Source organism: Corythoichthys intestinalis, chromosome 3 (assembly GCF_030265065.1).
Source record: "Corythoichthys intestinalis isolate RoL2023-P3 chromosome 3, ASM3026506v1, whole genome shotgun sequence".
Lineage (NCBI taxonomy): Eukaryota > Metazoa > Chordata > Actinopteri > Syngnathiformes > Syngnathidae > Corythoichthys > Corythoichthys intestinalis.
Genome location: NC_080397.1, coordinates 52384966 through 52411624, shown reverse-complemented (window position 1 = coordinate 52411624; position 26659 = coordinate 52384966). Strand labels below are relative to the sequence as shown.

The 26659-nt window shown below is 38.6% G+C and overlaps 2 protein-coding genes across 2 annotated transcripts in view; one reads left to right on the top strand and one right to left on the bottom strand.

The window, feature by feature from the left end:
- Window positions 1-26659, top strand: part of iqgap2 (IQ motif containing GTPase activating protein 2) — a 91095-nt gene that overhangs the window by 42484 nt on the left and 21952 nt on the right. The window contains exons 9-26 of the mRNA XM_057832482.1: window positions 1429-1516; window positions 1632-1795; window positions 3531-3618; window positions 3695-3858; window positions 4899-5059; window positions 5200-5324; window positions 5444-5607; window positions 16925-17015; window positions 17631-17798; window positions 19003-19142; window positions 19260-19430; window positions 21563-21646; window positions 21731-21802; window positions 21896-21965; window positions 22137-22345; window positions 22510-22662; window positions 22751-22914; window positions 22990-23214. Of these exons, the coding sequence (XP_057688465.1) occupies window positions 1429-1516; window positions 1632-1795; window positions 3531-3618; window positions 3695-3858; window positions 4899-5059; window positions 5200-5324; window positions 5444-5607; window positions 16925-17015; window positions 17631-17798; window positions 19003-19142; window positions 19260-19430; window positions 21563-21646; window positions 21731-21802; window positions 21896-21965; window positions 22137-22345; window positions 22510-22662; window positions 22751-22914; window positions 22990-23214 (2501 nt within the window). The remainder of the gene's footprint in view (window positions 1-1428; window positions 1517-1631; window positions 1796-3530; window positions 3619-3694; window positions 3859-4898; window positions 5060-5199; window positions 5325-5443; window positions 5608-16924; window positions 17016-17630; window positions 17799-19002; window positions 19143-19259; window positions 19431-21562; window positions 21647-21730; window positions 21803-21895; window positions 21966-22136; window positions 22346-22509; window positions 22663-22750; window positions 22915-22989; window positions 23215-26659) is intronic.
- Window positions 9637-25765, bottom strand: f2rl2 (coagulation factor II (thrombin) receptor-like 2). The gene is made up of 2 exons (XM_057832484.1): window positions 15757-25765; window positions 9637-12699 (listed from the first exon to the last, which is right to left on the bottom strand). Exons 1-2 carry the CDS (start codon window positions 15818-15820, stop codon window positions 11654-11656), a joined length of 1110 nt encoding a protein of 369 aa, XP_057688467.1. The 5' UTR covers window positions 15821-25765; the 3' UTR covers window positions 9637-11653.

Here is a 26659-nt window from a genome sequence, read left to right as displayed (position 1 = left end):
TTCTTGGACATCTTTGCCAGTGAATTTGGCACCAGGGACATAATTTTCGGAGAGAATTGGCAGGTTTAGCTCTGTAAACATCTCCTTCGTACACGATTTCCATTCATTTCCTATTAGGGACAAGCGGTGGCTTGTCCCTACTTAGCAACAGTAGCTAATGTCATGAATATTAATAAACGGGATGTGTTGCTTGCGGTACGCCATTGTATTATTGACTTTTTTTTATATTGAAATGCATGCTTTTAGTTTGTGGCGCTTTCACGCCCAAGTCTGGACGCACTCGCACTTGTTTACGCGAAGAAGAGCACTCACACGCCAGAAGAAGACAGATAGCTACGCAGCGTCTGGGCGAGTGGGCGAAAGAGAGAAACACGGCTGCGAGCCTGCGTTTATTGTTCATGCTTGTAAAATATCTCTACACAGGCAACGCCTGTGTGTATCATCTTTTCTGTTGTTGTTGTTGTGTGTTTTCCACCCGTGATCGGACACTTAGAGCCAGTTGTGTGGTTGTTTGAACGATGTGCTAATGCTAGCGAACGCATGCTAACTGTTTGTGGCATTGCTGTAATAGCAGCTAATCATCATTTATTTACGTTACGTTGTATTATTTCTACTTTTGGTTTCACTCTTCAAATGATGGTGTCATAACGACGGCCAAAATAAAGTCAGCAAATTATACAGACGTCCAGCATCGTCATTTGGGAGTTTAGCTCGCTGTATAGCCAGGACCAAGCCGTAGCATCCTGGTGAGGACAGTATATTCGCATTTCGTTGTTCATGCATCATGTAACATTATCATACTGTACACTTATTCAACATGTTGTTCCCCATTGTATTTTTATATTAAATTGCCTTTCAAGATGACATATCTGTTCTATGTGTTGGATTTTATCAAGTAAATTTCCCTCCAAAATGCGACTTATACTCCAGTGTGATTTATATGTTTTTTTCCTCTTTGTTGGGCATTTTATGGCTGGTACGACTTATACTCAAGTGCGACTTATAGTCCGAAAAATACGGTAATTAGATTACTTACTACTGAAGAAAATAATTACATTCTATTCTTATATTCTAACGCCGTTATTAACAACACTGAATATCACTCCCTTTCTTTGGGTAGTATGTTAAAGTAAGTCGTCACTACTTTCAAGTTTTTGTCTAAGCAGATGGTTCCAATTGTCGTGTCTAATACAATCAACTGTAGTGGCCCAGAAAATGGTTGCCTGCACTGACTCACTCCATAAGCCTTGCCAGCACATTCCAGCTGCTGCAGTGTCAGCTGTACTTCACCAAACATTAACACTTGCACTGCAAGGCAACTTGTCACCCATTTGCTTTCATTGATCAAGTCAACACAATCATAAGGGAATTTGCTTGAAATTTTAATGCCAAGCTAATCTGTATGAAAAAAAAATGTCTTTTTCCTAGTTTTCCTCCATGTGTACTGAGGAAAGAGATGTTTATGAGGAGCTGTTGACACAGCAGGAGATCCAGAGTTGCATAGACTTTGCAAACAGTAAGGACACAAACCTTTTGGGTCTTAAACCTATTTAACATTCAGTGTTTTTTACAACTCTCTGTCAGTTAACATAGGCATGTTACAATAACCTGTGTCTGTTTTTCTGTCTCAGTCCAAGAAGCAGTAAAGCAGGTAAATCATGCAGTCTGTGCTCAGGATACAGCATCTCTTATGGATGCACTAAGGCTTCCAGTGCTGGCGTTGCATGGAGTGCAGAATGTAAACCATGACTGCTACCTGGAACACTTTACCACATATTGTCAGCACAAATCCAAGGTACCCTGATTTTGAGTCTGCATTTGCTATCCAGTGAGTGACCTGTTATAGTGATGCTAGTTCACGCTCACTGATGTGCAATGTTGTTGTTGGTTTCATTGTCTTAACAAATGGTATGAGCTTCCACGTTTAAGTTGATGAAACTAAAACTATTTTGAACAGAAATATGGACCTGCCTCTGTAATTTCAGTTCAAACAAAAGGTCCACTCACGTTGTGTTCATTTGACATATATAGTGGTATGAAAAAGTATCTGAACCTTTTGGAATTTCTCACATTTCTGCATAAAATCACCATCAAATTTGATCTGATCTTTGTCAAAATCACACAGATGAAAAAACAGTGTCTGCTTTCACTAAAACCGCGCAAACATATATGTTTTCATATTTTAATGAGGATAGCATGCAAACAATAACAGAAAGGTGGGGGAAATAAGTGAACCCTCTGCCTAAGGAGACTTATACAGCAATTGAAACCAATTTTTACCAAACATTTTAAGTCAGGTGTGTGCCCAATCACTGATGAGTGGTTTAAAGCTGCCCTGCCCACTATAAAACACACACCTGGTAAGAAATGTCTTGATGAGAAGCATTTTCTGATGTACATCATGGCTCGGTCAAACGAGCTGACTGAAGACCTGCGATCAAAGATTATTGATTTGTATATAGCCGGGAAGGATACAAAACAATCTCTAAAAGTCTGGATGTTGATCTATCGATAGTTAGAGCAGTGTTTTTCAATCCGTGTGCCGCGAGAAATTATCTAATGTCGCATTCATATATATATATATATATATATATATATATATATATATATATATATTGTAATGTCCGTAACTGTGTGCGGGCCCTTGAAGGGGCCATCGGACTGCAGAGTGGTGACGTAGCGGGAAGCAAGCAAAGGGAGGGAGAAAGGCGTGTGAGCTAAGTTAGCGGTCGCATGTTGCTGATGCCGCTGTTATGTTGTTTATTGTTTTCCATTGTTGCCGCAATAAAGTGGGAAATTCATCACCGACTACTCTCCTTTCTATTTCCCCATTCGGGGCTATTACAATATTTTTACTTTTTTTACTTTTATTTATACCTCACGGGGCTAGGGCAATATTTTATTTGTCCTTTTTTGATAAAAACTACGAAGGTAAATGAGAAAGCCCTCAAAGCCTTGTTGCTAAATCCAAAAAGTCCCACACCGTGACAGACATTAATTAATACTACCTGCAAAGCCATTGTCTGCGAGATGCTCTGCCTCATGTGGTTAAAGACATTACTCAAGTCCCCCTGTCTGATAATTCTGAGCTTTTTCAAGCCTAACTGCTATAAAAAAATAAAATAAAAATGCATAATAAAAACAGGAAGACAGAGAGCTGTTGAAGAATAAGGATATCGACTTTGTGTTCATCTAAACAGGCTCAAGTTTCACACTGAGTAAGTATACATACTGAGAAATTAACACAAAATATTAAATGTAATGGTTCACATTTTTCCCCCCTTCTGTCATTGTTTGCATACTATCCTCATTAAAATATTAGAACCTATAGATTTTTGGGTGGTTTTAGTTAAAGCACTGTATTTTCATCTGTGTGATTTTTTTTTTTTTTACAAAGGTCAGATCACATTAGATGGTGATTTTATGCAGAAATGTGAGAAATTCCAGGTTCAGATAATTTTTCATACCACTGTAGGTATGGGCATATGGGTAACAATTCACCTATTCCACCCTTACTATTGATACTGCAGAATGAAGACAGGGCAGTTCTGGTGGATAAGGAAGAGATTCAGAGAGTTCTTAGCTCTTGTAATGATTTTGCAGAGGCTGAAAGAAGAAGTAAGCACCAACAGACAGCTTATCTTTTTTTAAGTTGGTCACCTCACATGCTGATTTTGATTGTTTTTCTGCTCAGAACTTGAGGCAATTTCAGCAATCAACACGGCTATTCGTCTCGGTGACGCAGTGGTGACCTTGGATGAGCTCAGTGACCCCGAAGCTCAACTGCCAATTGTTTACCCAACAGCTGCCAATCTGTATCAGAATGAGCTCTTTAGTTTGCAACTACAAGGAGGGAGGGTACGACATGGCTTCAACATTGTTGGTCATATGTACGAGGGGTATTCAGAAAGTAATGCACACAGCTTTATTATGTACAAACAAATTATAATGTTAACATGTACGTATAATACATCAAAACAAAGTTACAAGTGTGAGGATTACATTTTTACTTCCCCCACATACTCTCCACCTCTCTCAAGAGCTACAGTCCACCTATGAACGAGGGCATGTTTACCAGTGTTGTAGAACTCAGCCGGTTGATCTCCAAGCCAATTCTTGACAGCAGTCTTCACTTCATCGTCATTGCCATATCAGTTGCCCCAGAGTCCTTCTTTCATTGGACCAAAGAGGAGGTAGTCTGACAGTGCCAAATCAGGAGAATATGGCGGATGTGGTATCACAGTCCATCCAAATGAAGTGATGACCTCCATGGTCCTGATGCTTGTCATGCCGGAGGAGCACATGTTGGGCCGAACACGTCGAATTCTTGCTTTGAGCTTCCTAAGAGTCTCATTGTATACCTCAGAGTTAATGGTTTCCCCCTTCGGCAAAAAATCCACAAGGATTACACCTTGAGAATCCCAAAAAACGGTGGCCATAATTTTGCCAACTGACATTTGGGCCTTGAACTTTTTGGTCCTTGGTGAATTTGGGTGACGCCATTCCACTGATCTCCTTTTAGATTCAGGTTCAAAATGGTATGTTTCATCTCCAGTAATGAGGGATCAGTGCTCAGAGGGGTTTCTCTCTCTGCAACAAGGACTTCGATTACAGCTCTTTGTTTCTGACGAGCCTCAAGAGGGGCAGCCATTTTGGAAGCTAGTTTAAGCTTTAAAAATCTGAAAATAAGAAAAAAACATAAAAATCGCAAAAAGGTGTCCTATCATGTTTGTGCCAAATATAAACAAGATTGGTAAAATCCTGTACGAGCAATGCACTTGAGTGCATTACTTTTTGAATGCTCCTCGTATATTCACTGATGCAATATCCCTCCCCTATGGTTTAATGGAGTACAATGTCAAGACATGCATTTCATTGCAACGTCTATTTGCATTTAGTCTGGCCTGAACCACGAGGACTTGTGTGTGGCTGTAGAAATGCTGTCAGCAGTAGCTGTCCTCAACGAGGTTCTGGACACCAAGGATCCACAGGCTGTGATCGAGCAACTAACCGATTCACTTCTTGGTTTTACAAATATGGACCAAGATAACCTTAACAGGTATGTTAACTGTTGGACTGTCGGCAGTTACAAAAAAGGTAATAAAGACTAAAACTGACAGCCATTTTACAATCTCAATCGCAGCGTAGCAGTTCATATTAAGTTTAAAGTCCTCTAATAGCAATGGGCACTTTCATTAGGTATACAGAAGCCCTAATCCAAGAACGGGAGGAGTCTCTTGCAAAAGGCCAAGAATTTCTCACTTGGAATGATGTTCAAAAGTGCATTGATGTCATCAACATTCAGGTCCTTGAAGAGCATGAACGTAAGAACGTCAGACAAGTTTCTGATTGTTGAACTAAGTAGTACATTGCAGGTTGTTGCATCTTCAGATTATCTACATTTAATATTCTCATGTTTTCCACATTTTCATCCTTATTCCAGGAATCATAGCAATAGCTGAGATTAACGAGGCATTGAACTCTGGTGAACATCAGCAGACACTTGCAGCCCTGCTCCTCCCCACTGCCAAGTTGACAGGGGTGAACCCAGTCACATCCAAACACTACCATGAGGTCTTACAATATACTAAACAACTACTCTGCCAGGTACTATGATTTGCATTAATATATACCTATGCTGGTATTACTGGATGCATACTTTAGCTGTTTTTTTCCACCTCGGATATTTTAAATGCATAATTTCCATGGCTTAATTTGAAACTAGTTGTATTTGACAGCAGTACTTCAAATCGCAACTTGGCATGTGTTGGTATGAGATTCCGACGGTATGATAACCTTAAGCCAAAATATCACGGTCTCACAGTATTGCAATTATAGCTCTAAAATGTGTTACTTTGAGATCAGGGTTAAAAAAAAAATTTTTTTTTTTTTCCCATTGAACAAGATTTTTATTTTTCTAAGCATATTAGCAAATTGGAACATAAGTATAATGTTAAGTTAAAATGAATACATAAAATTCACAAAAATATCTGAAATATTCTAAATAAACTTAAAATAAATTCAGTCCTTTAGGTGAGACTAAACCCACAGCTCAACATTATTACAATCAGAACAGTAGTACAGTGGTACCTCTACATACGGACTTAATTCCTTCCAGTACCTTGTTTGTAAGTCGAAATGGTCGTATGTCGAGCAGGATTTTCCCATAGGAATACATTATAATTCCATTAATTGATTCCACAGCCCAAAAACCTACACTAAATCCTTAATAAATACTGCTGGTACTATTACAAATGGCAATTAAACAGAGCAAAACAAATAAGTTATAAATAAAAATCAGAATAGTATAATAATAACATTAGCAATAATTATTCCTGTAAATAATACAACGAATCGGATTCTAATGTGACGGACACTTTTTCCTGTACCTGAACACAGCACAGCGGGGCTGACGTCACAGTGAGATAGGTTGGTGCGGTAGAGATAATACTTTCGTTTTCTTGAGAGCACAATCAACTGCGGTGGACAATGGGGTTTTGTGTTGGATAAGTTGTTAAATAAATGATAAAAACGTGATGAAGCTGGCGATTCCTTGGCGATAGAGTTGTTCCGATCATGTTTTTTTGCTCCCGATCAGATCCCGATCGTTTTAGTTTGAGTATCTGCCGATCCCGATATTTCCCGATCCGATTGCTTTTTTTTTCTTCTCCCGATTCAATTCCAACCATTCCCGATAATTTTTCCCGATCATATACATTTTGGCAATGCATTAAGAAAAAAATGAATAAAACTCGGACGAATATATACATTCAACATACAGTACATAAGTACTGTATTTTTTTATTATGACAATAAATCCTCAAGATGGCATTTACATTAACATTTTTTGTGAGAGGGATCCACGGATAGAAAGACTTGTAATTCTTAAAGGATAAATGTGACTTTGTGTATTGTGACTAAATATTGCCATCTAGTGTATTTGTTGAGCTTTCAGTAAATGATACTGTAGCCATTTAACTGTTCTGCCCAAATGCATGATGGGAAGTGCAACCATGACTGTGCGTAGTGGCACCAATTGATATATCTTCTCTGCGTTGGGAAGTAACATAGGGTGTTAAGGAAAAGATCAACCACTGTCGTTCTTCCCCACATTGCTCCCCACGATATTTTCAATTGTTGAGAGAGGGATTTTCAGGCTTTACCCAATTAAAAAGAGGTTCCTAAGACTGCCAAAATTCTCTATTCATTATACGCTGCCTGTTAGCTCTGTATATAGGTAAAACGGCGCCATTATAGATTAAACGCGACAATGCGTGAGTGGGTCGTGCAGCCCATGCGTTAATTGCATTAAATATTTTAATGTGATTAATTAAAAAAAAATTAATTACCGCCGTTTACGCGATAAATTTGATAGCCCTACTTTAAGCCAAAACTAAAGACTCTGGATGAATGTAAGACATTTTGTCTGTAACGTTAAATACAAAAAAAAATTTTTTTTTTTTAAATTATATATATATATATATATATATATATATATATATATATATATATATATATATGTATTAGGGCTGTCAAAATTATCACGTTAACGGGCGTTAATCAATTTTTTAAATTAATCACGTTAAAATATTTGACGCAATTAACGCAGATGACCCGCTCAGACAGATTTAAATGACAGTTTAGTGAAACGCTCACTTGTTGTGTTCTATGGAGTTATGCCGCCCTCTGCTGGCGCTTGGGTGCGACGGATTTTATAGGTTTCAGCGCCCATGAGCATTGTGTAAGTAATTATTGACATCAACAATGGCGGGCTACTAGTTTATTTTTTTATTGAAAATTTTACAAATTTTATTAAAACGAAAACATTAAGAGGGGTTTTAATATAAAATTTCTATAACTTGTACTAACATTTTTCTTTTGAGAGCTACAAGTCTTTCTATCCATCGATCGCTTTAACAGAATGTTAATAATGTTAATGCCATCTTGTTGATTTATTGTTATAATAAACAAATACAGTCCTTATGTACCGTATGTTGAATGTATATATCCATCTTGTGTCTTATCTTTCCATTCCAACAATAATTTACAGAAAAATATGGCATATTTTATAGATGGTTTGAATTGCGATTAATTAATTTTTAAGCTGTAATTAACTCGATTAAAATTTTTTATCGTTTGACAGCCCTAATATATATATATACAGTGCCTTGCAAAAGTATTCGGCCCCCTTGCAATCTTGCAACCTTTCGCCACATTTCAGGCTTCAAACATAAAGATATGAAATTTAATTTTTTTGTCAAGAATCAACAACAAGTGGGACACAATCGTGAAGTGGAACAACATTTATAGGATAATTTAAACTTTTTTAACAAATAAAAAACTGAAAAGTGGGGCGTGCAATATTCTCTCCAGAAGTTCAGTGAGGATCTCTGAATGATCCAATGTTGTCCTAAATGACCGATGATGATAAATAGAATCCACCTGTGTGTAATCAAGTCTCCGTATAAATGCACCTGCTCTGTGATAGTCTCAGGGTTCTGTTTAAAGTGCAGAGAGCATTATGAAAACCAAGGAACACACCAGGCAGGTCCGAGATACTGTTGTGGAGAAGTTTAAAGCCGGATTTGGATACAAAAAGATTTCCCCAAGCTTTAAACATCTCAAGGAGCACTGTGCAAGCCATCATATTGAAATGGAAGGAGCATCAGACCACTGCAAATCTACCAAGACCCGGCCGTCCTTCCAAACTTTCTTCTCAAACAAGGAGAAAACTGATCAGAGATGCAGCCAAGAGGCCCATGATCACTCTGGATGAACTGCAGAGATCTACAGCTGAGGTGGGAGAGTCTGTCCATAGGACAACAATCAGTCGTACACTGCACAAATCTGGCCTTTATGGAAGAGTGGCAAGAAGAAAGCCATTTCTCAAAGATATCCATAAAAAGTCTCGTTTAAAGTTTGCCACAAGACACCTGGGAGACACACCAAACACGTGGAAGAAGGTGCTCTGGTCAGATGAAACCAAAATTGAACTTTTTGGCCACAATGCAAAACGATATGTTTGGCGTAAAAGCAACACAGCTCATCACCCTGAACACAACATCCCCACTGTCAAACATGGTGGTGGGAGCATCATGGTTTGGGCCTGCTTTTCTTCAGCATGGACAGGGAAGATGGTTAAAATTGACGGGAAGATGGATGCAGCCAAATACAGGAACATTCTGGAAGAAAACCTGTTGGTATCTGCACAAGACCTGAGACTTGGACGGAGATTTATCTTCCAACAGGACAATGATCCAAAACATAAAGCCAAATCTACAATGGAATGGTTCAAAAATAAACGTATCCAGGTGTTAGAATGGCCAAGTCAAAGTCCAGACCTGAATCCAATCGAGAATCTGTGGAAAGAGCTGAAGACTGCTGTTCACAAACACTCTCCATCCAACCTCACTGAGCTCGAGCTGTTTTGCAAGGAAGAATGGGCAAGAATGTCAGTCTCTCGATGTGCAAAACTGATAGAAACATACCCCAAGCGACTTGCAGCTGTAATTGGAGCAAAAGGTGGCGCAACAAAGTTTAACGCAAGGGGGCTGAATAATATTGCACGCCCCACTTTTCAGTTTTTTATTTGTTAAAAAAAGTTTAAATTATCCAATAAATTTTGTTCCACCTCACGATTGTGTCCCACTTGTTGTTGATTCTTGACAAAAAATTAAAATTTTATATCTTTATGTTTGAAGCCTGAAATGTGGCGAAAGGTTGCAAGGTTCAAGGGGGCCGAATACTTTTGCAAGGCACTGTATATTAAAAAAAGGCATGTCCGATATTTTTTTGCCGATTCCGATACTTTGAAAATGACGTGATCGGACCCGATTGATCAGGATGCCGATCGATCGGGACATCTTTACTTGGCGACGTTACCACAATAATAATTGTCACCTTAACTTATAAAGACTGGCAAACTGTGGTCGGAAGAGGATTGTGGAGCTTTATTGTTGAGCCAGTTCACGGATGCGCGCCCCCCTCATATTTTTCTATAATTTGCATCTTCATTTCAAAGGTAAGGTAAGGTAATCACTTTTTTCCTTGTTTCACCAACTGGACCCACTTTTTTGAAACCTGTGTTGATTTCTCACACAAGAAAATCCGCCGTGCGTTCGTTTGCGGTGCTGTCATGTCGTCGTATTTCGAACATGTCGTCAGATGTAGAAACAAATGGCGAGTCAAATTTTACGTCGGATGTCGAAAAGATCATGTGTCGAAGCGATCGTATGTTGAGGTATCACTGTAATTGAATTATTTTCCATAAAAAGCACATGTGTATGACTCATATCATGTTTACATTATACACTCGCACGCTTTCTCAACACAGACAGTCGCCAGAGAGAAATGAAACACGTTTTTCCACCGCTAGACACACTAAACACGCTGGAGGAAACTCTCCTAGCTGGCGATAAATGTTCACGACAGTGTTTACTAAGGTTTTCATTTTGGTATAAATGCAAAATCATATTGGAGGTATTGCCTCTTCGGCAGCCAACCTCCGCACACGTTTTACATGTCGGTAGGCCCTCCTCCTCTGTCCTTCTGTAACTTTTCTGCAGCCGAAGTATTCCCATACAGCGATTTTGTTTTCTTCGGGAAAAAAGATCAGGAATTCCACCTCGTCCAGCCATCGTGTAGCACAGCTGACTCACTGACACTGAGCGACAACCGGTGGGGGAGGGTTGAACCTTGAGCTGCAAGCAAGGGATTTATCCCTGCATTTTTGGGACATAAAAAATAGATAATACCGTATGGACGGTATGACGCAAAATTTTTGCAGTTTTGAAACAGTGACCTTTTCATACCACGGTATACCTTGAAACCGTTAAGCGGCACATGTATAATTTCAACATGGCAAAATACAATCTCATCCCTCAATTTTGACATTTATTTGTTGTATAGGTTTTGTGTTCTGTGTATTCCATTTACACATTTATATTATACATTGTGCTTTGTGTTAACACTCATTAGAATATCCATGCTCGTTGTTTTCGTCATAACAGTTGTCATCTGAAAATTTGGTTTTGTTCATAACTATAAATTAACTCAAACCAGTTAGTTTTGATGCTGCGGCACAAAATTTCCCATCATTGAGTTTACCCATTTGAAATCGTTCAAACTGTGAAGCAGTCTTTTGGTATGTTTTTAAAATTTAATTTAATGGAATTCTATTGTCGTCATCATCATCGGTATCATTGACAATTACAAAATGTGATATTATTTGCCCGAAGGAACCGAAGAATAAGACAAAGGCGGACGGGATGAATCATATGCTTATCAGTTTCCCGTCCCCCATACAACTAAAGACGCACATTCAGGCATGGAACATACATCAAAACTGTACAATAACGCAATCAACGCTTCTGTGCGTCTGTACGCGGTGACGGCTGAGCAGTGAATTTGAAGAAGTTAAGATTATTTTATATTTCTGCCATTTAAGTAGACATAATTGATTTTCAAATTGTCAACAGCATTGCAGAAAAAAACATTGTCCCAGTTTTTCCTGAATATACTGTAGCCTACAATGTTTATTTCCCAATGTCAGGTGTTTCCGAGATTACGCTTCCATGCTGTGCCCCAACAATGGTCCTGTAAGGCAATGTCTTTTCTATGTACACTTTCATTCGCATATCTTAACAGCCAGCCTCTATGGGATTCTGCGGACGGAGATGAATTGTATCTCTGATGCAGCCGATTTGGAAATAAGCAAACACAGGAAAGGATCCAAACAACTGTGGAAGCAGCAAAGACACACAGCAAATCTGTAGTATCCGTACAGTTTGTCATCCCCATTGGAAACGAGGCGGGCGTAGTGTGCAAGATGCAGGATCCCGCTAGGCAAAAAACACACCACAAAGATGACGAAAACCAAAGTACTGATCTTTATAAAAGGTTTCCAGTTACATCCTGATTGTCCAAGATGGTGCACCACTGACACATGTGCATAGATGGAAATCATAAATGGCACTACGAAGCCCAGACAAACCAGCATTAATCTGTATGGCACCAACAGTGAATGGGATTTCTCTTCAAGGGGTAGCACATCATGACAAGTGGTGACCCCCAGCTGAGCAAGCCAATAGCTTTGCCTGACTAGCAGCTCTGGTACAATAGCCGCCCCAAATAAGAACCAAACAGTGAAGCATGCCCATAACACTACTGTCGTCTTGGCCAGCCTTCTATATAAGAAAGGCTTAACCACTGCCAGGTAGCGCTTCAGGCTAATACATGCTATAGTCTGTGCTGAGCAATAGACGTTGCCGTAAAACAAGGCGGTCATCAGCCGGCAGGAGAGTTCCCCAAACACCCAGTTGTTTCCACTGAAATGGTAGTGAACACGCAATGCCAGGGAAAGCAGGAGCAGCAGGTCCGACAAGGCCAGGTTTAAATAAAGCACAACTGTGGACAAGGACTTTTCTCGGAGTCTCAATCTGAGGAAGGCCAGAATATAGGCATTAGTGGGGATACCAACAATCATGGCCAAGATGTAGGATAAAGGAAGGATCCAGGTGCTTAAAACCCCTGTGGTGTAGGCTGTGGCAGCATCGTCCAGGTCCAAGTCCAGCCACGGATCTCCACTAGGATGGATAAAGGCTGACCGCTGCTTTGTAAGATTGTGTTGATAAGGCTTGCCCTTGAAAGATTTTGGAAAGACTTCAGATTGTGTATTGTTTGTGGTTAGGTTTCCATTCCCTATATTGGGGGGAAACAAGACAGAGTTAACGAAGAGATCAAGAAAAACTTCCCAGTCAATAAAAACAAAGATTCAACAAAAGTTCTAGTGAAATTAGACCTTGTCTGCACTTAGCAGGGTATTCTGCAAAAAGAAAAGCTTTTTCTGCGATTCGGCCTATCATCCACACGCACGGGGGGATGTTGATGACCCCGAAACGCAGTGTCAGCATTAAAATTAACTTACAAGATACCGTATTGGCCCGAATATAAGACTGCCCTGATTATTAGACGACCCCCTCTTTTTCAAGACTCAAGTTTGAAAAAAAGACTTTTTGCACACCAAGTTAATTTTTATACAGAAAAAAATTACAGTACATCTGAAACAAATGATTATAACTATATAGTTGACAGAAAAAGCATGTTATTTTGCCTCATTCAAATCTTAATATCTGAACATTTAAATATGTAAACTATAGTGCAATCACATTCGTAAATGAATGGCTTCTGGTTTTTGAAATGTAAATAAACCAATCTATTGTCATAAAACAACAAAATTGCAATAACTGCATTGAACATCAAAGTGAAGTCTAACTGTAACTTTAGTCTTGAAACGAATCTGAATAAGGAAAAACATTGCAATAAAATAATGCAAACTGGTTAAACTGGAGAGTAGCTGAGATCTGTCATGACAGAATATCGCTTCAATGATGCCTGGCGCCATCTAGTGTCGTGAATGTGTATAATGTCTAAACCGCGAATATAAGACGACTCCCACTTTTTCAGTCTTATTTCAATGCAAAAAACACTGTCTTATATCCGGGCCAATACGGTATATTCCCAGATAGTAGCTTGGCCCATGCTTGTGCATACAGGCATCCCAGCTGTGTGTGTGTACATGCGTGTTTGAGTGCACGAGTTTTTTCTGTCTTACCCAGTGAAGTAGACGCCGCATCAGTTTTGACTGAATATTCCAGCCAAGAACGTTTATAATAATACGTTGAATTTTTTTTTTTTTTTAATTTCCCATCTTTTTTAGGGTTAATGTCTTTAGTGGAGCAAACTGAAACTCTGCTCACCATTTGGCGATGCTCTCGGCAGTTTATGGTCCACATCTTCAATCCTTGGTTCTCGCTCAGTAGTTGTTGTTACTTTTGAAAGCTTAGGTTGGAAAAAATTTACGTCTATCCATCTTGCATCTTCTGTACTCAGGTGTTTTTTGGGCTAAGAAAAGCAAATGACTGTCTCAAAGGTGCTAGTCATGTGATCTGTTTGAAAAATAATTTTGACTCATTATGAAAATACCTTTCTTGTTCATTTCATTCATTTTTGTTGTTTGTTTTATTGCTTTGCAACTTTTATAGACAACATTTTACCGGCAAAGTCTTGATTTTAAATTTGTATATTGGATAGTCAATTATATGCACTGACATTGTATGCCCCCTTAATCTACGCATATGGTCACACGTAGGCATGTGCCGGTTACCGGTTTCATGGTTTACCGTGGTGTGAAAACGTCGCGGTTTCAAAACCATTAAAATTTTCCGTCTTACCGTAGTACGGTATTCGCTGTTTTTCATGTGTCAAAAATGCAGCCAGAAGTGGCTTGGCGCGGCAGCGCTCACCCCCCTCCCGTTGCTTTGTGTGAAAGTGACGCTATCGGCTAAACAGCCAGTGAACCCAAAATAATACTCCAAACATAAGGCGTACTTTTCTTCAATTTATTGAGCTCTCAAATCGTGGTAAGGGGAATATACAAAATGAATACATTTGAAACTTGGTACAATTATATTTTTCCATATGTGAGTAGCTTCAATAGATTAGATTCATGAAAAAGTTCGCCAAAAACAAAACGCACATTTTCCTTTCAAATTCAATATACAAACTCACTAAAAGCTTACAAAGACGAATGTTAGCCAAGGTTTAGCTGGGAGAGCAACTTCGTCGAGTGTTACAGCCGCAGAGTGAGAAAACAAGCTTGATTCGCTTGAATGAAGGGGAAAAGGGGATAGCATCAAAGATCGCTAATTGCGAACGATGCTCTTGCCCTAAGCACAAATCCACGTTCGCTGGATCAAGGAGAGTTCTCACTCCCAGTTTTTTGTTTGTTTTGTTTTTCTTTTTGATGAAACCTTTCCACAACAATATTTACACTTTAAACTAACTTATGGATTTTTAACTAACTTATTAACTTATGAATTCTTTGTTTTTTAACACATAGGCATGACATCATGTAGACTAGAGCTGACACAGTGGCTGAAAATGGCGAAACTTCACTTGAGCTTTTCCATCCTCAAAAAAAGTCATGCAGTAGAATTTAAAAAAAAAAAAAAAATTCAGAAGTGTTTTTAATTTTTTATAGAAATTATTTTGTTCTTGCTCTAATCTTGAGCAACTTGAGCTGTGGCTGTGGGTATAGTCTATAAGTTATATTTATTTTAATTTTATTAAAAAAAAAAAAATTATTGATAATTTATTTTAACAATATATTCATGTTCCAATTTGCAACTATGTTCTGGAAAAAAAAAAAAATCCTGTTCAATGGAAAAACAATATTTTTTTTTAACCCATACATCTCAACATAACACATTTTGGAGCTATAATTGCAATACCGTGCTTTTTGCTTCCATTTATTTACAAACTCTTGTAGTGCTTCATATTGAAGAACGCATGCGAAGGATGGGTGTATTGTGGACAATTATTTTTTGTGCATTGTCATGAATGTACTTAAAAAGAATGAATGCGGTTGGCTGTGTAAGCTTTTTTTTTTTTTTCTACAAAAGTGCTGGTGTAGACGTAATTATTTTTTCCGGACGTATTAGTGCAGGATCCTCAGTTTGAAAAAACAAACAAAAAAAAACCCTGCTAGGTGTAGACATGGCATAAGTTCATACAATTGCAGTACATCGTTTATCATACACAAATGAAATGTACATTTTCCATAAATAACTTTAAAATGCAAACAAAGTTGGATTTTTACAATTGCCCCTCATCATTGATGTAGACTAAATGGTCCCAACTCGCGTGGGTAAATTGTTTCTAATTAAAGCGGAAGATCGATCAAGTTAAATTACCTACCATCAATTTGGATAGCCTGCACTGCTATGAGACAAATGATAATTCCAGTTACAATGTCTGCCATGGTTACCGGATACAGGAAAAAAAAAAATCACAATTAAAAAAAAAAAAAATTGAAAAATTGAAAAATGTATAACTACTTTCAACCAATAAACTCGAGTTATGGTCATCGCCGCAGTCCTATGACTGACAGCGATGTGTCCTTAAGTCTGGCTACCTCATGGCATACAAGGAAAGCTTGCCTGTTTTTTCGGTCCTGCATGCACGTTTCCTGTCCAGCCTTGAAAACAAAATTCCCAGCTGACTGCGTCAGTAATTTCCCCCTGACTCACTGGAGTGGGAGGATACAAGTTCATGGTTATGGTTCATGGCATATGCCATGATATTCAAATAATGTCATTAAATTCTCAGTACTGTTTTTTTTTTTCGGTAAAAGCCTCATTAAGCAATATAATGTTAGTCCTGAATATTGTTTCAAGAAATGGGTCATCTCATTTTATCGTGCATACTGGGACTATTTCTTGTTTTTCGGGTTCCAATATGAACATTGGAACATATTAGGATTTTTGGATTTTTTCATGTTCTGTTGACAGTCTAATAAACTGTCCTATAACCAATTTTACTAAAAGAATTGGGTGGGAATTTTAAGAGACCTGATTAAATCACTACTTCCTTCCTGTAAGTCTTGTGGTCAGGGATTGCCTTAACCCTCTCCAGAGTTGGCTAAAATTAGCCTTAAAACTTGGGCTGAATAAACATTCTTCCTGTTTTTCTGGGGTTTTCATACAGTGGTCAAGTCTGACAGATGTAAAAATTTAGTCCCTTTATCACATAATGGCGAAGTTTGTGCTAACTAATCCTAAATTTAGCTTTATTATTCAATTTGGACGTCTGTCACCAACAGTGGCAGCCAAAGACTTAATTTATTAAAAAAAACTTCAAAGCAGTGACAACAGCAGGAGAGTTGTTGATCTGTTTCCTTACTTTCAAGCGTTATAAGGTAATATATAGTAATATGCCAAAGTTGGTGTCTGTTCAATGTAAAAACGGTTAATTTTTAAAGCAGATCTGCATACTCAATCACAGTTAATGGCAACAACAATACTACTTGATTTTACCTTGACTGTACATGGCTTAAAATATGGCAAACTAATTTGTCTGAATACAGACCTCTGGAGACGAGTCTGCTTTACTGTGGCTGGACCAAATTCAAGACGCTATACATGCAGCCAACCAAAATGCAGAAGATGCTATCACAAGTGAGTCCTTACAATTCATAAAAAAATGCAGAGCAAATTTTCGCTTCTCTATGTTTGCCAAGTAAAGTTTTCTTTTTTTGGTCTGAAATGCATTGTGAGGAAATTGTAAATGTATTAACTGTGAGTTAACACTCTTTATTTGATATATTGGTGCCCAAATAATTGTTAAATTCAGTCAAGAATTTGCCGTTTAATGTATATTTTTACGGAGCCCCTAAAGGAACCTCGACAGAAATAAGATAAATTTAAGCACCAAAAACTTATCTGGTAAACATTAGCATTATATAGCATTTGGGCTAGCGGAATTTTGCTATGCAAATTAGCCAATTGTTGTAAACATTAGCATTATATAGCATTTAGGCTAGCGGAATTTTGCTATGCAACTTAAAATCCCACTAGCTTCAATGCTATATAATGCTAATGTTTACCAGATAGTTTCAGGTGCAAACTAGAAACAATCTGGGGTGTACCAGATTAAGTTTAGATTAAGAGATTAAGTGGTAGAAATAATCGATGGGTGGAACTTTCCACTTCTTTATTCACAGTGTCACTTAATTGTTGTCATAGTCAACATGAAACCTTCTTCTTTGGCCTATTTATCCTCTATTTTGACAGTGGCAGAAGCTGTAGCTGACATAAACGATTTGGTAGTACAGGGTGACTCCAAGAATACTTTGCAGGCTCTGCAATTACCAAATGCAGGTCTGAAACTTGTACTTGCTGAATGTGCTGACATGTACCAGGCTGAACTTGCAGAAGCACAAAGACAGATGGCACCTCAAGGTAGCTGAACTCTTAAATCTCTTAACGAAATCTGCATTTCAGAGAAACCATAGACTTCATTATCAGTTGATGGGAAATGGGCTGCGGGGCTGCTCCATGGGGCCTATTTTAAAAACCAAAGCAGCTAGCGACCAAAAAACAAAACAGGCACCACCCTAAGGCATATATGAGTCTCCAAGAGCAGTGGAATCAAAAAATTCAAAGTAACTAATAAAATTTTGATTAATGATTTTTTTTTTTAATACAAGTTTAACAAAACTCCACCTAAAGCATAGATTATCACCTAAATTTTTAGGATCAATAGCAGTATGTAATGTATCACATAGATTTTTGCCCTAAATAGCGATGTAATTTTTTATTTAGTGCAATTTTGACAAGTTTTCAACAGCTAATAAATCACTCAATTTTAACATCAGAAACCTAATAAAACCATGCAGAATTTTTCTAAAGAAAACCACAATTTATTTAGGTTGAATTCTGATGTTATTATTGCCGCAGCACATCTTGCTGGCTATTTGACCCTCGTCGTTTTTAGATTGAAATGTTACATAAAATAAAACACGCAAAAGACGATTTTTTTTTTTTTTTGTATGGACCCAGAAATGTCTAAATTGCTAGTTTTTTGCCCCCAGAAAAACGGGCAGTTGGCCGAAAATTACTTGATTATTTGAATGTAAAGTTACGCTATTTTGTATAGATACAAAATCCAACATGGCGGCCAACACAAAACAAAGAGCTTTTTAAGTTGAAAATTCTTGTAAATATATGCGCAAAACCTGGAATTTCAATAGATATGAACGTAAAACAGTCTAGATTCTTGGTTAAAAGCAAAGAAAAACAAAAAAAACGGGCGGTTATCGATATGTCAAGCGAAAGTTACGCTAATTTTTCCCATTCGTTTAATTTTTTTCATGTTTCAAAGTGCAAGCATGGTGCTGTTTTATATAACAATCCTCGACCAAATCACTCTTGAGACACTTCTGCCTGCTTGTATGCACTAAAACTTAGAGTTTCCACCTAAATCCGGCGTTAGAACGTAGCGTGTTTGAGTTTATCACAGTGAAAGCTGCCATGACACTCTGCCTGGCCCGGCCCCCTATGCGCAGCACTGGCGCAATGTCTGTACAAGCTGTCTCGTCAACTGATAGTGTGGTCTATGGAGAATAGGTACATTTTGCTAAATGTATACGCTTTCTCTTTGGAGGCCCTGAGAGTGTGTGGGTGAAACACTGCATAAAGGAAAGATATGACTACTACTATAATCTGGACACAGGAGACGGTATCTGGGAGGAGCCTGAAAGCTTTAGAAACAATAGTCGGCATCTCAATAAAGAGGAAATTCAGGTACCCGCTCCAGTACATAATCCACTATGCACATGTGTTTAGCTGATATTATTGATTTCAGGATAGGGTTTTTTTTTTTTTTTTTTTTTAATTATTATTTTTTTCTATCCCATTTAGAATGCAATCAGTTGTGTGACTGCACAATATAATCGGGAACAGTTGTGGTTGGCCAATGAGTTCTTGGTGACATTGCTGCAGGCGAGGATCCGAGGTTTTCTGGTGAGGCAAAGGCACACTCAGAGAATGGAGTACCTGCGTCAGCAAGAACCCCATGTCATCAGGCTGCAGGTTGTACCAGTGGACATTGCTGTTTTTTTTTTTTTTTTGCATTTCACATTTAGATATACTTTGATCCCTCGTTTTTTTGCGGTTAATGGGGACCAGAACCCCCCGCGACGTAGGATTTGGTTGGTTGATCATAATGGGCGAGGCTGTGATGGCGCGTATTGGTGCTTTCATGTGTCAATCTCACGCCAGGAACCAATCACGCACCTTGTACGAGTGCCCGTGGGTATGTACAATGCCCCTGTATCTTGTTTTGCTTGCTGCCAAACATTTTCGCGCGTGTCAAAATGAAAACGCATGTATTTTTTTTCATTTTTATTTTTGATAATTAGCTTATAGAAAACCCGATGCACTAAATGTGTGAAACGTGAACTGCAAATTAGCGAGGGATCACTGTACAGGTAGTCCCCAGGTTACGACGTACCTGACTTACGTGATTTCGACTTTTTACTTATTTATTTTTTCAAACCTGTTCAGCTGTTTGACACGGAGAATGGAAGTGTCCGGTTGGTCTGAACAGTTTTAATGTTTCACATTGAGAGTATGACATACTCCAATTGTGATCATTCAACATACCTTGTTTATTATGACAAAGCAGCGAACAGGAAGGGGATATGGGGGAACAGAAGAAAAGAAAGTAAACACAAGAAAAGAAAAAAAACACAAAAAACAACAAGAAATACATCGAACGCCTACACTAACTATGAATATGTTGGTGCTATCGTCAGCTAGATGTATTTCCGGGTGACACCATGTGGAGGGCCTGTTGACCAGAGAAAGAAGGGGAGGAGTGTGGGAGTCTATAAGATAAGTGATATAGAAACTAGTAATCGTGTGAATCCTTGGTGAGTGTAAGCCCGTTGGCAACCGACCCTACGCCGCCCCATCGCCAATCACGGCACCGGGGTCCCCCACCCGAGCGCGCCCAATCACATCCAGCCTTATGCGAGCCCCACCAAACACGCGACAGCCATGCAGACGAGTGGAGACGCCACGCGGGCGCCACCCCAGGGCCACGGCTCCCACCCAGCCAGCCAGGGAGGGAGCGCAGCCCAACCCTCCTCCCGCATCCCAGCAAAGGGGCCATCGTCATGTCCCCCGGGATCCAGGGTAGTCCCCTGGGCCACACGCGCCCCCATCAACCGGCCTTCAGGGATGGGAAGCAGGGACGCACCACCGGGCCCACGAGCCACAGCTGCAGCCCCCCAACTGGCACGGCACGCTGTGGGACCCCTAATGGCCCACCTAGCCTAGCCCAGGGCAGGGGAGGGTCCCCCGCCTGAACAGGTGACACACCGGCGTCCAGCCTGCAACGGAGCGCAGGGCGGATACCCAGGCAGAGAAGAGAGGGGTGGGCGGAAGCAGGAGAACACCGAGGAGCCGCCACGGGGCAACGCGAGATCTGAGCCCCGACAGTGATTTCGACTTTATGACGCCGGAGTCTCGTCCACCATCTTGTCTTCAGTTTTTTTTTTTTTTTAGTCTCCTAAACAGTACTTTATTGTACGTCACAGCATCTTACTTTTTACTTTTATTAATAGGATTGTTCTGCCCTTTGGTGAAATGTGTATTTGATTATAATGTTGACTTTTGTTTTGTGATGCATGCTATTATTTTGGCAAAGGAAGTGTAGAATAGGTAGTACTTCTGCACGCGAGTAAGGGCGCGTGTACACACAAAGAACGTATTTGCGCACACGAGGAAGAATGCATTTGCACCCACGTAGAAGTCGCACAGCTGAGAGAGCGAGAGAGGAGAAAGATTACAGTTTAGCTCACTGTCTAGCTAGGACTTAGCGCCATAGTCTTGGTAAGGATGGTACAATGATGTATAATGTTTTTTGGTAGTTATTTTGAGATTTAGGGTGCATTTAGGTGTACTTAAAGGGTTAATTCCAATTTACGTGGAAATTGGGTTTACGCCGATAGTGTAGAAATGGAACTCATTCGTAATCCTGGGACTACTTGTGTATATATATATCTTGCAAAAGTTATGAATGTAAGTAAAGTTACACATGTCACTTCAGTTCTATTTCCAAATGACTGTTAGAGCACTCACTGCTTTCAGCACCACCTTGTGGCAGTCAGAAGGGACTAAATAAAACTTTTTTTTTTTTTTTTTTTTTTAATCTACAGGCCTTTTGGAAGGGTTACAAGCAAAGAAAAATATACAACGACAGGATAAAAGTGCTTCATGAAAACGTTAGCTCAGTTGTCAAGGTAATTGGCATTATGTATTTTCATTTTTGAATTTTTTTTTTTTTTAAATATTGATTGACAGGGATTGATTTTCATTACTTTCAGATTCAGTCTTTTGTTAGAATGTGGAGGGCCAGACGTAATTACAAAGAACGTTTGAAATACTTCAAAGATCATGTGAGTAACGCTTTACTCAATTAGTTCAATCCTACGATAAGCACGGTTTGTTGTGGTATGCTGAACATGTCATACTGATATTCTTTCTCATAGGAGAAGGACATTGTGACGATCCAGGCTTTTGTGAAGGGCCATAAAGCAAGAAAAAATTATAGAACTCTAAGTAAGTCATCAGTGTACAACTATGTAATGGATGTTTGGCTTCACTGCAAAAAAATGAGGCAAAATATTTGACCACTTGTCTGCTCATTTACTTTGAAATTTGTATTCCATGTATTAGATTATATATATATTTGATTAGTTTCTCTTTGAACCCTGATGTGCAATAACGCAGCTGGCGCCAAGGATCCTCCCCTATCAGTAGTGCGCAAGTTTGTCCACTTGCTAGAACAGAGCGCTTTGGATCTGCAGGAAGAGCAGGAAGTGACGCGGCTCAAGGAAGAAGTCGTCACGAAAATACGCTCAAATCAGCAGATGGAGCAAGATTTGAATGTGATGGATATCAAGATTGGGTTGCTGGTCAAGAACAGGATAACACTGCAGGTGGACAAATTTTTCTTCTGTATTACTTCCTCAGTTTAGGCAATCTGCATGTAATGAGAGCCAAAACCTTCTTAAAAGCTAACCAGAACACTCAATTGATAATCCTGAAAAATTTATGGCATTTAATGCATATTTAACAAGTCTTTTTTTTTTCTTCCTGAAAGGATGTTGTCTCCCATAATAGGACAATGAAGAACATGAAAAATGAATCGAATAACGATGACCTGGCCAATGTTGACAAATTAGGAATAAAGGGATTAAATAAAGGAAAACGGAAAAAACTGGAAGCCTACCAACATCTTTTTTATCTACTGCAGGTACAACAATTGTGTGTAGTCCTTTTTAATACCGATCATCGTTTGAACGCACCAGACAAATGACCCCAACGCGCTTTTCTGTTTACAGACTAACCCAACCTACTTGGCCAAGCTCATCTTCCAAATGCCCCAAAACAAGTCTACAAAGTTTATGGACACTGTGATCTTCACTTTGTACAACTATGCCTCCAACCAGCGAGAGGAATATCAATTGCTCAAACTGTTCAAAACAGCTTTAGATGAAGAAATCAGGTAACACCTTTAAAATTCCGGTTGATTAAAGAGATTTTTCTGATCTTCTGAAAACACTTATTTGCTGTGATTCAGGTCTAAGGTTGACCAAATTCAAGATATAGTGACAGGCAATCCCACAGTCATCAAGATGGTGGTGAGCTTCAACCGAGGAGCGCGAGGCCACAATACTTTACGACAATTGCTGTCTCCGGTCGTCAAAGACATCATTGAGGACAAAAATCTTGGTATCAACACCAACCCTGTCGATGTTTACAAAGCCTGGGTCAACCAGCTAGAGACGGCCACTGGAGAAGTTAGGTGGGAAAGAACTTTTGTCACGAAAATGTCATCTTTCCATTGAAAGAAAGATAGTTTTACTAGCCAGATGTCAGTGAACACACCAGATGGACATTCAGAACATTGTAAACATAATTGTAATTATTGTAATAAAAGTATTGGCATATTTTTCAAACTTTAAGACCCTTAAAATCCTTATTTCCCCCCCAAACTGACAGTGTGATTTATAGTCCAGTGTAGGGCTGCAGCTATCGCATATTTTAGTAATCGAGTAATCGGATAAAACAAATATATTTTTAGGTGAAGAGCAATTATAAATATACACGAGAAAACAAGACATTTCATCTAATCTTGAACCATTTTCAGTCAATCAATGTCTTTATTTTCGATGTATATTGTTGAAAACAGCCAACAATTGCATCTCAGATGTAACTAGAATAAAAAAAAGACTAATTCACTGCTTTCACTCAAAAGACCTTTAGATCTTATTAAAAAAAAAATATATATATACAGTATATACCTACAAATGCCGTTACGCTTGATGACACACATCACTTAAAAGTTAGGATTTTTTCCCACGTGTTTCAATTGAATTTCTATTTGTGTCAAACCATTTTTAAGTTCTAGTTAAGTTTTAAGTTAGTCTAAACTGTAAGTCCTGATAGGATGACTACTGAGCTAAAATTGATAGTTAGCATTATTGAGTTTTTATTTTACACACTCATCACTCCACAACACTATGTTATGTTAAAGCCTGTATGTAAGACATGTTAGCCACGCATCGACAGTGGTCATAATTAATAGAAACCTAGCCCTCCGCAGGGCTAACGTTACGTGAGCGAGTGACAGTAACGTTAATCTTATATATTAGCACTTAGCGCTCTTTATTGGTGTTTAGCGTTCTACTGCTTCAAGATGGCGGCTGTTTACTAAGGCTGTCCAAATGCGGCCGACTCATCAGACGCTACCAATGTAGCATCGTGCGGGCTAGTATTTAGCAACGTCGGCGTCGTTTGTAGCGCCGGTCGGCTGCAGTAAGTTTTTTTTTTTTTTTTTTTTTGCTTCTTCGTCTACGCACGTGACATCAGCGCGTTGTCCCGCATTAATAGTAGTCCGAGCAAAACGTGATGCTTAGAGCTGTCAAAATAAACGATTACTCAAGGTGAATAAAATTACTCGGACCAGTTTTTAAACTGGAGTTACTCAAGTTGCTTGAGTATTCGTTTCAGCTCTAGTCCAGTGGTTTCTTTTGAATTCTGGTGACGCTTAATGATCTCAAACCTATTTTGTTGGCTTGTACTGCTCAAGTAATGTACCGTATTGACGCGAATATAAGACGGCCCTAATTATAAGATGGCCCCAACTTTTTCAAGATTCATGTTTGAAAAAACTTTTTATAAAAACAAAAAAACAAATTTTTATACAGAAAATAATTACAGTACATCCGAAACAAATGATTATAACAATATATTTGAGAGAAAAAGCATGTTATTTTGCCTCATTCAAATCTTAATATCTGAACATTTAAATATGTAAACTAAAGTGCAATCACATTTGTAAATGAATGGCTTCTGGTTTTTGAAATGTAAATAAACCAATCTATTGTGATAAAACAACAAAATTGCAATAACTGCATTAACCATCAAAGTGAAGTCTAACTGTAACTGTAGTCTTGAAACAAATCTGAATAAGGAAAAACATTACAATAAAGTAATGCAAACTGGTTAAACTTGAGAGTAGCTGAGATCTGTCATGACAGAACATCGCTTCAATGATATCTGGCGCTATCTAGCGTCGTGAATGGGGAGAGTAGCTGAGATCTATCATGACAGAACATCGCTTCAATGATATCTGGCGCCATCTGGCGTCGTGAATGGGTATAATGTCTAGGCCGCGAATATAAGACGACCCCCTCTTTTTCAGTCTTATTTCAATGCAAAAAAACAGTCTTATATTCGGGCCAATACGGTACTAAAGATACTTATTCTTTATTTATCATGCAAACAGTGTTGTTTTTGGCAGCCATTTTAATTTTCGTCTTAGTCTTTTGACGAAAATCCTTATTAGTCTTAGTTATATTTTAGTCATTTCAAAATTTTTTCGTGTTCGTCTAGTTTTAGTCAACGAAAACTCAGATTTCGTGTAGTTTTAGTCGACAATTCTCAAAATGTTTTCGTCTATAAACTTCAAAAGTTTTAGTCCATGAATAAATAACTAAATAAAAGGTTTCCAATAACTTTAAATGAACATGACAGACTAACACATACGTAACTGTAGAGTCTACAAGAACGTCACCGTTTTAATGATGATAATACACACTCAGCAGGAAAACAGCGCAGTATATGCAATGAATTTAACTCACCTGGATGCCATGAACTGTATGTAAAATGTTTTCCAAAAGTTAAAGAAGACACAGTCACCAGGCTAATGCTAACGTGAGCACAAAGCTAACGCTCAAAGTTAGTTTAGTGTGTGATGATCACTCAGCACAGACCTTTAAAGGCTAAAGTCACATGGCAGATCTAGCCAAGATAAACAAAATTTACCAAGCAGCACCTGACACATGTTTCACAAAAAGAGCCTGGAATGGGCACAGGCTTACTCACAGGCCGGTGAGTAAGCATGTGTGTGGGGCGGGGGGAAGGCGCAGCACGTCACATGAGAGTCACGGCCAAACACTGCTAAATGCATGCTAACCACACATAAAATAAGAAAATATCACACATTTTGAATTTATGACAAAAACTATGGAGAATTTTCATCCTGTTCTCGTGTCGTCAGGCGACAACTAGCACCATATCGTAATGTTTGTCTCCCAAGACACCTTTTCAGCGCGTCATCATCATGAAAAAAATTGTTCGTGGACTAAATATTTTTGTTATCGTCATCGTTGACGAAAATGACACTGCATGCCAATTAAAAAAAAAAATATATATATATAATAAATAATAAATAAATTAGTAACACAATTATTACAATGTTAAAAGATAAATAACAAAGCAGTGTTATTTTTGGCAGCCTTTTTAATTTTCGTCTTTGTCTTTTGTTCGATAATACGTTTTAGTCGTCATATTCTAGTCATCTCAAAATTTGTTTGGCTTTGTCTAGTTTTTTGTTGACGAAAACTCAAGACTAATTTCGTCTAGTTTTAGTCGACGTTTACAACAATTGTATTCGTCTGTAAAATAAAAAAAAAAATGATTTAAAAAAATAAATGAATAAATGAAGGTTTCAAACGACTTCGAATGAGACGAGCACATATTGTAGTGTCTACATGGACAATGCCAACTTGGTGATATACACACACACTCAGCAGGAAAACAGTACATTATTTTGAATTAATAATACCCACCTGGACGCCACGAATTGTATGTAAAAAAAGTTGTCCGGGAGTTTGAGGATGCTTGATGTTAGCATTAGCATAAGGCGAACGCGAATGCTATGCTAATACAATGAGTTACATTTA